Genomic DNA, 12231 nt, shown 5'->3' with positions numbered 1-12231 from the left:
TAGACATACCCTCAGTACCTAGGAATAACTTCTTTTTGTTTTTGTTCTTTTTTCATTTATTTTATGTGAAACTGAATTCTAAAAATGAGGAACATGTAAATGAGGAACATGTAAAAACCAGAACTGAAGTAATTGGTGTCTGCTTAAAAACTTTTCAGCTTTAAAGCTCTACATTTTTTAAAATTAAAATGGCCGCATACAGCAGCCAATTATAAATGAAAAGGATTATTACTGTTTCAGATTGTAAGCAACCTTCCTTAGTTCAGTTATTCAAATAATTTCTCAAATGCCAAATATACAGCCAGTTCTGCATCCCATGTACACCAACAGTACCCTGGAAGCATGGTTAGTGCATTTTATACTTTTTATTTTACTCTCTGTTGTTTATAAACATATTTAGATGCCTGGAAATAAATCTTCTGATTCCATCCTTTTTAATTTATTTCAAAATCTGACTTTCTTTTTGTCTGTAATGAAGATTAACTTTGTACACATAACCATCATCATAAATCGTGTCACCACATCTCTAGGAATAGTGCTGGTTAACTACCACACACCTGGCCATATTGCTCACTATTTCTGTGGGACTCTATCAAGTTAGCAATTATGGCTTTTGTTTAGTTGAGGTTGTTTTTTAATTCTGTCATTTCCTAATTTTTGAGTGCTTGACTTTGCAACTATGATAATGTTCCTTTAACAGAGTTTTGTTTTGTTCTTGTGGTATAGTGTGTTTAATTTAAACCTTCCCGATTGAGTTCTACCTTACAGTCTATAGTGAGGAAGATACCTACAAAAGTGCTCTTGTTCAGAGACTGAAGACGGTTAACTTCTTCCCTGCTGAACACAGGATGGAATCTAAATATCCTGTCCCAATTTTAAACGAATAATTTTAGCAGTCTGGATTTTGAGAGAGCTTTGAATTATTCTTGCTGTTTGAGATCATAAAAATGCATCTCGCTGCCAGACCTCTTCAGATGTACTGTTTTCTCTTTAACTAATAAGGTTATTCTAATGGCAGGAGAAAAGCATGTCTCTTTCAGTTTATGCGACTATTAATTACTGAGCACTGACAAGATGGTTGGTACTGTAACAGATCTAAATATTTGACTCCCATCTCCTCATGGTAGTACAGCAATATCCCACTGCCAACAGCATATCTGGTTTTTATTATCTATTGCTACAGCAGGTATATGTTAGACAAAAATTACGTCAATCCTCTCCCCCCCAGTATATAATTCATGAAGTGTGGGAAGTGAACACAATAACCAAGCAGGAGGTCTCCATACACCCTCTCAACAGCAGAGAAGGTCTTTGTACCAGCACTGAAAAGACTGATGAGATGAGGTTTATAGAGGTGGCACCATGAGAAATAAGCTTACATGGGTTAACTGGCCTCCTGCATGAGCATCTGCAGTGGAGAAGCAGCTGGTTGGGTGCCTGAAGTCCATCTTTCCTAGTTTCCAACACATAGTTGCTTAGAACGCTACCCAGTATTTCTGTTATTTGTGCATTCTCTAGAACTGCTTTTCAAAATGTCCTCTGGGTTTTTTGTTTGTTTGTATTGTTTTATTTTGTCCCCCCTCCTCCCCAGAATTGTATGTTTCACACAATTTCTGGACTGAATAGCACGTGTATCAATATGAATGTCTATTCTGAAGTTGGTTGATGGAACTTTTATTTTTTGCTTTGTTGATGGTAAAAAGAATGTTTTCCTTCTTTTATGGATCATAATATCTTTTTTAAAATTCACCCTCAGCTCAGTAGATGAGCACTGCTGGCAAGTATGTGCTTTCAGTCAGCAACAGGACACTTTCTTATGCTGGAGCCAAACAAAAACTCCAAGAGCACCTCATCTGCAAACGTTCCAGTCCTGTGGTTGAGGTTTCTCACCATTGTTATTACTGGAACTCTTTTTACTACCATTTATGAAAAAGATCTACGTGGGTGTGCGCGTGCATGTGCATGGGAGAAGGGGGAAGAAGAGCATGAGGGAGATGTATGAGTTTGGTTTAAAATTGAAAAATCTAAACTGAAGAACTATTTCTTTTAGCTCTAACAAATTTTAAAAGGACTAATATAAAGCTAAGACAGGATTTTAAAATAGCTTCATGCAAACAGAAATTAACCATGATTTCCTTATTTCTACTGCATGAGTATTTCCTCCATGTCTGTATTTTAAACATACTACAGTTTTATTTGTTTCAAATAGAGCAATGAAAACATTAAAAAATTAAGTTAAGGTTTTACTGCTCGCACATTTGAGAAGCCCTACATTAAAGGTGAGTAAACTTTGTAGTAGTAATGGCCACTCTTAAGACTTGCCAAAAGTCTGAATGCCATCTTCTATTTATGTGCATTTTGTGACCAATTCCCTCCTTCCAATGCCACCACACGATTTTAAAATAAAGACATTTTCCAGCTATGAACAGTTTTGTCAATTTATAGCTAAGTTTCTTCTCGCTTCTAACTCACCTTTTTCCATTTCTTTATTCTATTCTCTCTCTCTCTCCTTCCATCTGTTATGTTCCTTTTTCAGTTATATCCCCCACATACTGCACTTTAAGGCTATCTCTACACTGCACATCAATTTTGAAATAAATTATTCTGAAATAGCTTATTTTGAAATAGCACATCTACATATTAGGGAAGCCTGTCTGGGACTAATTTTTGAGGCTTTTCTGTAGTATAGATGTGCTATCTCAATTTAGAGCCCCAGGATGCATGGGGGAGGAATAACTTAGAATGGCCCTGGTGAGGGGCTATTTCAACATAGCAGCAGTGGAGCATTAACACACGTCTTATTTTGAAATAGCTATTTCAGAATAGGTGTTATTCCTCGTAGAACGAGGTTTACAGATTTCAGAATAAACCATCCATTATTTTGAAATTATTAGAAATAATGGAATGGCTGTGTAGAAGCACACATAGTTATTTCAGACTAATGGCTGTTATTCCAAAATAGAATCATATAATCATAGAGCTGGAAGAGACCTTAGGAAGTAATCAAATCCAGCCCCATGCCCAAAGAAGGACCAATCCCAACTAAATCATCCCAGCCAGGGCTTTGTCAAGCCAACACTTAAAAATCTCTAGGGATGGAGATTCCACCACCTCCCTAGGTAACCCATTCCAGTATTTCACCACCCTTCTGGTGAAATAGTTTTTCCTAATATCCAACCTAGACCTCCCCCAGTGTAACTTGAGACCACTGCTCCTTGTTCTGCCATCCATCACTACTGTGAACAACCTTTCTCCATCCTCTTTGGAACCTCCCTTCAGGAAGTTGAAGGCTGCTATCAAATTCCCCCTTACTTTTCTCTTCTGCAGACTAAAACTCAAATCCCTCAGCCTCTCTTCATAGGTCATGTGTTCCAGCCCCCTACCACAACTTTGCTATGTAGACATACCCTAATTTATTAAATATTATAAAGCATTAAGGTTGCACAATTAAAGTCACCCAAAGACAAGAAAAGCAGAAGTTAAGTTTCTAACATTCACTCAGTCTTCCTGCTTGTTTTGTACATTTCACACTATAAATTTTATGAAATAAGGAGTAATATTAAGTTATGTTTACCATAAAAGCAAATATATAAAATATCATATACTTATGTTCAAGGTTGCAACATTAATGTTGATTTTGGAATATAACAGCCAAATTGTGACCACCTTATGACACAACTAGTTCCACACAGTCCATGGGATCACTTACATAAGTAAGAACCTGGCCTTCAATTGCATTTCTTAACTTCTTATGACTAGCAATGCGAAATCAATATTGCATCAGGGTAGCATTTAATATTTAGTTCTCTATATTCTCTTTAAAACATTTAAGGCAGCTATTGGTGCTTCGAATGAGGAAGGCGATAACTTATGTTGCCTAAAATGCTTTTAGCAACATAAGCGCTTAAATTACATGTAATCCCTACTGTGGCATATGGCTACAGAGTGAAATTCACTATGGTACCACTACTCATCTCACCTTCACATGTTTGGCCATTTGCAGAAACTGAAAAGCCTTGTTCACAAATGCAATGGAAAGAACCATCTGTATTTATGCATTTCCCATGTGGCAAACAGAGTTCAGATCCTTCACATTCATTGATATCTGGAAAACACAAAGAAGAACTGTAAAATCTTTTAAAACACCCCGCTCCAATATTACTTTTGCAATTGATTCTGATGTGCCTTAAAGTTTGGCATTATTACCAAAATCTATTTACACGAGTTAATGACAGTCCGTTAAACTGTCAAAACGTGTGTGAGAAGTGCAAATACCTGTTTGCAAATGTTCGCTCCGGTTGTCATACATGATCCCATATGGGGAATGATGCAGAAGCAAGCTACATCAGCTCTGCACTAGCTGACAACTTCCATTTGTAAGGAGACTTTTCCTATGGCCAAACTGACTGCTTCCTGGCTGGCCCCTTTGTGCTGCTCAAGTGGCACAAAGGGCCCAGAATACAGTCAAGCTTTTGGCTCAAGGTCTTGCTGGCAGAGTTTGAAAGATTACTTTGTTTCCAATCAGCTGATTTTCTATATGATTCAGCCAAAAAGCATCTTTTGAGTGTGGTGGGCATGTTCTCAAGATGTTGGTGCATGTGGAGTAGTCAAGTGCTGCTTTGTTTTTACAAGTAAAGATATTTTTTCTGCTGCCTACCCTGCAAACTCAACCTGGAATCAGAAAATAAATTTTTTAGTCTTTCTGGATCAAGCATCATCAACAATACAAATTTCTGCAGCCCACCCTGCGTCAGTAATTCTGTTGATGATGATGGGGTGTCCTAGCTGACAGGGAGGCAAGCTCAGTGGTATAAGCAGGTGACAGTCTCAAGGGAACCTCTGTGACCCAACCTATCACATATATCTAATTGTGAAATCATCTACTTTATTTATTTTCTTGTTGAATTTTTTATATTTTGTACTTAACAGATCTACATTTATTTCCCTGTGCTTGTGTGTGTGTGTGTGTGTGTGTATACACGTGCATGTGTGCACATGCAGGCTCTATGCTGTGTGCTGGTCTAGCAGCTGAAGCAGCACATAGAGCCCCCCTTCTCTCAGGGCTGGCAGGAGAGTGCACTGGGGGCAGCAGCACCTGGAGAACCTCATGGCCCAAGGAGCCAAGGGTATGTCTACACTACAGCGCTAATTCGAACTAACTTAGTTCGAATTAGTTAATTCGAACTAAGCTAATTCGAACTAACGCATCTAGAACTAAAAACTAGTTCGAATTAGCGTTTTGCTAATTCGAACTAGCGCGTCCACATTAAAGTGGACCCTGAAGCAGGGTTAAGGATGGCCGGAAGCAGTGCAGGCAGGGCATGAGAGGAGGACTTAGAGCGTGGAGATGCTGTCTCAGGCTAGCCGAGGGCTGTGCTTAAAGGGTCCCGACCCCCACCCCGGACAGACAGTTCTCAGGGGTTCCCCGCTTGCAAAGCAGTCCTGGCTTGGAGTGCCCAGACTACCCACACTGGGCACATCACAGCACTCGGCCATCAGACCGGCTGCACTTGCCGCAGGATGCCATCTGGGGAGACGGGGCAATTGGGAGAGCTTCCACCCCCAGAAGCCCGCAGAGCCAGCCCAGTCCTCCCCATCGGGGGCTCGTGCCCCATTCCTCCCTCACCTCCTTCCACTTACCCTTCCCTAGCCCCTCTTCTTGATGTACAAAATAAAGATAACGTGTCTTCCAAAATGGAAGAAGAGGTTACTTACCTCGTAACTGTAGTTCTTCGAGATGTGTTGCTTATGTCCATTCTGATTAGGTGTACGCGCGCCGCGTGCACGGATTCCGGAGCTTTTTTCCCTTAGCAGTATCCATAGGGCCAGCAGGGAGCCCCCTGAAGTGGCGCCGGTATACCGGTGCATATATACCCCTGCTGGCCCTCCCACCGCTCAGTTCCTTCTTGCCGGCTCCTTCCAACATGGGGAGGTGGGTGGGATGCAGAATGGACATGAGCAACACATCTCGAAGAACTACTGTTACGAGGTAAGTAACCTCTTCTTCTTCTTCGAGTGCTTGCTCATGTCCATTCTGATTAGGTGAGTCCCTAGCCATGTCCCCCCTGCGGAGGCGGGGTCGGAAGGTGACTAACTATGATTTTATTATTCTGCAGAACACAGAACTGCCGTCCCGACAGCAGCATCCTCCCTGGCCAGCTGCGTGATTGCATAATGCTCTGCAAAGGTGTGCACTGATGACCAGGTTGCTGCCCTGCAGATCTCCAAAATCGGCACGCAGGCCAGGAACGCCGCCGACGTTGCCTGGGCTCTAGTGGAATGTGCTGTTATGCGCGGCGGTGGTTTACCCGCGCCCTCGTAGCACAGTCGAATGCAGGAAGTAATCCACGAGGATATGTGCTGCGCCGAGACTGGCTGACCACACATCCTTTCCGCCACCGAAATAAACAATTGATTTGACTTACGAAAGTCTCATGTCCTATCTATATAAAAAGCCAATGCCCTCCTAATGTCCAGGCAGTGCAGCGCCTGTTCCCTGGGCGACGCGTGTGGCTTGGGGTAAAACACTGGCAGGTAAATATCTTGGGACATGTGGAAGTGTGAGACCACCTTGGGAAGAAATCCCGGGTGTGGACGCAACCTCACCTTGTCTTTAAAAAACACCGTGTAAGGTGGTTCTGAGGTGAGAGACCTAAGCTCAGACACCCGCCTGGCCGAGGTAATGGCCACAAGGAAAGCTACCTTATAAGACAGATGTATCAAAGAGCATGAAGCCAGGGGCTCGAATGGGGGCTTCATAAGGGCAGTCAGGACCAGGTTAAGGTCCCAAGCCGGTACCGGAGGCCTCTCATATGGCATCATCCTGTCGACTCCCTTTAGAAACCTTTTAACCAAGGGATTGGCAAAGATAGACCTTTGGCCCCCCCCGGTGTGGAAGGCCGCTATGGCCGCCAGGTACACCCTTAGGGAGGCTGTGGCCAGGCCCTGTTTCCGCAGGTGGAGAAGGAATTCCAGGACAGTCGGAACCGCCCCTTCACCTGGAGCGAGCGTCCTGCCCTCCAGCCAGGAAGTAAACCTCTTCCACTTAGCCTCGTAAAGGGCTCTAGTGGACGGCTTTCTGCTTTCTAAGAGGACCTCCTGGACTGGTCTGGAGCAGGCTCGCTCCGTCACTGAGAGCCACTGAGGAGCCACGCTGCTAGGTGGAGAGATGGAAGGCTTGGGTGGAGTTCCACCCCGGCCTTGCAGCTCTGAGTGATTAGATCTGGCACTAGGGGTAGCCATAGCGGGCCCTCCACAGTCAGATCCAGCAAGGTGGTGAACCAGTACTGTCGAGGCCATACTGGCGCTATCAGGATGGCCCGAGCCCTGAACCTCTGCACTCTGAGGAGTGTGTCGTGGATCAGAGGGAACGGGGGGAAGGGATAGAGTAGGCCCCTGGGCCAGCTGACCTGCAGTGCATCTCCCCGAGAGCCCTGACCGTGCCCCATGTACGAACAGAACTCCCCGCACTTGGCGTTGCTCAGAGTTGCAAACAGGTCCAGGCGGGGAAACCCCCACCTTTGGAAGACCTCGTGAAGTACATCCCCCCTTAGCACCCACTCGTGCGCCTGGATTGAACGGCTGAGCCTGTCCGCTAGCCTGTTCCTGGTTCCCGGGAGGTGAGATGCCTCCAGGAAAATGCTGTGGGCTATACACAGTTCCCATAGATCTAGGGCTTCCCGGCACAGGGGAGAGGAACGCGCCCCACCCTGTTTGTTGATATAGAACATGGCCGTAGTGTTGTCTGTCTGCACCGCCACCACGCTGTTCTGTAAGTGGGGAAGGAACGCCCTGCAGGCCAACCTGACCGCCCGCAGCTCCTTGATATTTATATGGAGGTGAGCCTCCTCTGTTGACCACGTACCTTGTGTCCTGAGGTTGCCCAGGTGAGCGCCCCATCCCACGTCCGAAGCGTCCATGACCAGCTGCACAGACGGGGACGGCTTGGTGAATCGGACCCCCGCACACACCGTGCTCTCGTCCTTCCACCAGTCCAGTGAGCGCAGAATGTCCTGAGGGATAGTTACCACCGCGTCTAGCGGTGACCTCAAGGGGTTGTGCGCTACCTTGAGCCACCCCTGCAATGGGCGCATGCGTAGCCTGGCGTGTTGGACCACGTAAGTGCCCGCCGCCATGTGGTCTAGCAGCCTCATGCAGGTCCTCGCCGGCGTAGTTGGGAACTCCTGCAGCCCCACTACCAGCGATCGAATGGTCGTAAATCTGTCTTTCGGTAGGGACGCCTTGCCCACAGGCGAGTCCAGATGGGCCCCCACAAAGTCTATGACTTGCGTGGGCTCTAGCAGTGACTTGGCCTCGTTTATGAGGAGGCCGAGACCCTCAAAAAAACCCCTGGCCCTCGAGACATGGTCCAGCACTTGTTCTCGAGACTTGCCCCTTATGAGCCAGTCGTCCAGGTATGGGAACACTTGGACCCTGTGCCACCTCAGAAACGTGGCTACCACCATCATACATTTGGTAAAAACTCTCGGGGCTGTACACAGTCCAAAAGGGAGGACCGTAAACTGGAAGTAGTCCTGTCCCACCGTGAACCGGAGGAATTTTCTGTGACTTCGAAAAATTGAAATGTGGAAGTACGCATCCTTTAAATCGAGAGCAGCATACCAGTCCCCCTTTCTGAGCGATGGGATGATGCAGGCTAGCGTCACCATCCTGAACTTTTTCTTCCTTATAAAGGTGTTCAGGTTTCAGAGGTCTAGTATGGGACGCATGCCCCCTTTCGCCTTGGGTACTAGGAAGTAGTGGGAGTAGAAACCCTTTCCCCTTACGTCTGGAGGCACCCTTTCTATGGCCCCTAGCATCAACAGGTTGGACACCTCCTGCCGAAGGAGTGTCTCGTGAGAGGAGTCCCTGAAAAGGGACGGGGTTGGGGGATGGGAGGCAGGGTAGGAAAGGAAGGGGATAGTATATCCCTGCTTCACCAGGTCTAGGACCCAACGGTCCGACGTGATCTTTAACCATTCCTGGTAAAAGAGGGAAAGACGGTCCCCAAAGGGCGGACAGATAGGCGCTACTGGTACTCTGCTCTCCGGCGTACCTTCAAAATGAGGGCTTAGTTTGGTGACCGGGAGACGGCCCTGAGCTTCTCTCGGAGTCTGACCGAGGGCCCCTACGCCTGCCTCTGAAGAGGTCAGGGCGGCTATTGTTGCGGCCTCTCCTGCGACCCCTATCGATGTTTTGCCCCCTTCTAGGGTAGGATCTAGTCTGGAAAGAGCGCCTCTGAGGCGCTGGGGTATGTATCCCTAGCGACTTCAGGGTTGCCCTTGAGTCCTTTAGACTATGCAGCTTGGAATCAGTCTGCTCTGAAAACAAGGCCGGCCCCTCAAAGGGCAGGTCCTGGATAGTTGTCTGCACCTCGGGTGGGATGCCAGACACCTGCAGCCAGGCACTACGCCTCATCACAACCCCTGTGGCCATGGTGTGGGCTGCGGAATCAGCTGCTTCCAAGGCCGCCTAGAGAGAGGTACGCGCCACTGCTTGCCCCTCTTCCGTCAGGGCCCCGAATTCCTGGCGGGATTCGGGAGGAAGCTGGCTGGCAAATTTCTGCATAGACGCCCATGTGTTAAAAGCATAACGCCCCAGCATTAGTTGCTGGTTAGCTATACGTAGCTGGAGGCTCCCCGTGGCATAGGCCTTCCGGCCAAGCAGGTCCAATCTCCTAGGCTCCTTTGCCTTCGGGGTGGGACCTGGAGGCCCTTGGCGCTCCTTTTGCCCAGCGGCCTGAACCACTATGGATCCCGGAGCCGGGTGGGTAAAAAGATACTCGTGCCCCTCCTGGGGTACATAGTACCTTCTCTCGACCCCCTTCTGGGTCAGTGCAATAGAAGCCGGCGTCTGCCGCAGGGTTTTAGACAGCTTGTCCACCATTTTATTCAGTGGGAGTGCCACTCGACCAGGGCCCGCTGCCGCTATGGTCTCCACCATTGGATCTAAGTCCTCGTGAACCTCCTCGTGCTGGACCGCAAGATTGACCGCCAGCCTTCGGAGCAGCTCCTGGTGCGCCCTGGAGTCCATAGACGGGGGCTGAGGTGCGGGGTCGGCCAGGGCCTCGTCTGGAGAAGACGACGAGAACTCCCTTGAGGGGATTGCCTCCTCCTCGGTTATCTGTGCCCCTGGCTCCCCCTGACTAATAACCAGGGGTCTCGGCATCGACACCATGGGCGAGCTGCCTCCAGGCGGGGGGCTGTCAAGGGGGTGGCAGATGGGGTGCTACTCCTTCAGGATGAACCCGCTGCCGGCCCCGTAGGGGGAGGCCCCTGGGCCTGGTGGTATGCCCAGGGCGTCCAGAAAGCCCACTGGGGTTGCCCCTGCGACTGCTGCTGGACCATCGGCTCCCGGTGAGATGATCTGACCGACGAGCGGGACCTATGGTGGGGCCGCGACCTATATGAGGGCCCGGTCGAAGCCACCGACTCGGCCTCCGAAGAGTACTCTGATGCTGACCAGGGAGGGGCCGATGAAGCCTGCACCCTACGCTGGTCTGCCATGGCCGATGGCTTGCCCCTGTGCACCACACGCAGTGCCGGTGGGGGCATGAGTGGAGGCCTTTGCTGCGGCGGTACCGCGCCCAGATGCATCTGATAGGCCGGTGCATAACCCTCCGGTGCCGTCATGTGCATCGGTGCCGTGCTCTGCTGCTGTGCTCCCAAGGAGTAAGCAGGGATCGGTGCCAGGAGAGGCATCAGCGTCGGTGCCGTGCGGGGCACCTGCTGCGGCACCGCAGGTGGCGCGTAGTACGGTGCGGGGCCCTGCACCGCCCAGGGAGCTGTCTGCGGCACCGGACCCTGCACCGGTGCCGGTGCCGTCGGCGCCGCAAGCCCACACGCTCCCGGTGTCGCTGCCGGTGCCGTCGGGAGCGGGCCTAGGGTCGGTGCCGGTGTTCGTCCTGGCTCCAGTGCCGGTGTTCTCCCCGGCACCAGGAGAAACTGCTGCTGCTGGGCCGAGGCCTGCCCTTCGCCCAGAGGGTCCCACAACCCGGCCATGTCCTGCTGGGGGGCACTTGAGGCCGGCGCCGGCGTGGTCCGCTCCCGCGGCACCGGGCCCTCCCCTTCATCCACAGCCATGTGAATGAGGTCCCGGGCCGCCTCAAAAGTTTCTGGGGGGGAGGGCCGACGGATCTCTCCTAGCCCCACGGGCTGCCCAGGACTCTTGCCCTTGTCCGGGCTGCGCCTCTTTCTAGAGGACTTAGAAGAAAGGTGCCCCTCCTTAGGGCGCACCTTCTGGGCACTCCTCTCTGCCGAGCGTCCCCTCGAGCTCTTAGAGGCCCTCGGCACCGGTGACGATCTGCGCCTCGGTGCCTTGCTGTCCGACGGTGCCGCCAACAGTGCGCTGCGGGCAGAGTGAAGCTGCTCCTCGCTCTGAGGCTGCAGTGCCGACTCCATTAGCAGGAGTTTCAGCCGGGAGTCCCTCTCCTTCTTGGTCCGGGGCTTAAAGCTCTTACAGATAGAGCAGCTTTCAGCTCGATGTGCCTCACTCAGACACTTTAGGCAGTCAGAGTGGGGATCTCCGCAGGGCATAGGTTTGGAACAGGAAGCACAGGGTTTAAAGCCCTGGGGCCCTGGCATGCCCTCCCCTCGCGGGAGGGTTCCACTGCTCCCTTATCTAACTAACTATTTACAATACTTAACAACTACTTAACTAGATAAAAAACTTCAACTGGAACTATAATACAACGGATAAGAGATAAGCTGCTAAGAGATAGGCAATAGCCTGAAGCATGCTCCAGCTACCATCACGGGCGGTAAGAAGGTACTGAGGGGTGGGAAGGCCAGCAGGGGTATATATGCACCGGTATACCGGCGCCACTCCAGGGGGCTCCCTGCTGGCCCTATGGATACTGCTAAAGGAAAAAAGCTCCGGAATCCGTGCACGCGGCGCGCGTACACCTAATCAGAATGGACATGAGCAAGCACTCGAAGAAGACTCTGTCTTTATTGAACAAAACTGGGGGAGACTGGGAAAAGGAGGTGGGAGAGGGGAAGAGAGAGGCTGGGAGAGGGGAGGGCAACTAAAATGATCAGGGGTTGGGAACAGGTCCCATATGAAGAGAGGCTAAAGAGACTGGGACTTTTCAGCTTAGAAAAGAGGAGACGGAGGGGGGACAGGATAGAGGTCTCTAAAAGCAGGAGTTGGGTGGAGACGGTGCATACAGAAAAGTTCTTCATTAGTTCCCATAAAGAAGGACTAGAGGACACCAAAGGAAAGGAATGGGTA

General features: G+C 49.6%; 1 protein-coding gene across 9 annotated transcripts in view; it reads right to left on the bottom strand.

Annotated features, from left to right (window-relative positions):
* LTBP1 (latent transforming growth factor beta binding protein 1) overlaps positions 1 to 12231 on the bottom strand; it is a 321387-nt gene that overhangs the window by 70468 nt on the left and 238688 nt on the right. For all 9 annotated transcript variants that reach the window (XM_075924972.1, XM_075924973.1, XM_075924974.1 and 6 more), the window contains one exon: positions 3980 to 4105. In XM_075924972.1, coding sequence (XP_075781087.1) covers positions 3980 to 4105 — 126 coding nt within the window. The remainder of the gene's footprint in view (positions 1 to 3979; positions 4106 to 12231) is intronic.

Source organism: Pelodiscus sinensis, chromosome 3 (assembly GCF_049634645.1).
Source record: "Pelodiscus sinensis isolate JC-2024 chromosome 3, ASM4963464v1, whole genome shotgun sequence".
NCBI classification, from domain to species: Eukaryota; Metazoa; Chordata; order Testudines; family Trionychidae; genus Pelodiscus; species Pelodiscus sinensis.
Note: the sequence above shows the minus strand (reverse complement) of the source record. Positions and strands in the feature narration are given on the sequence as shown.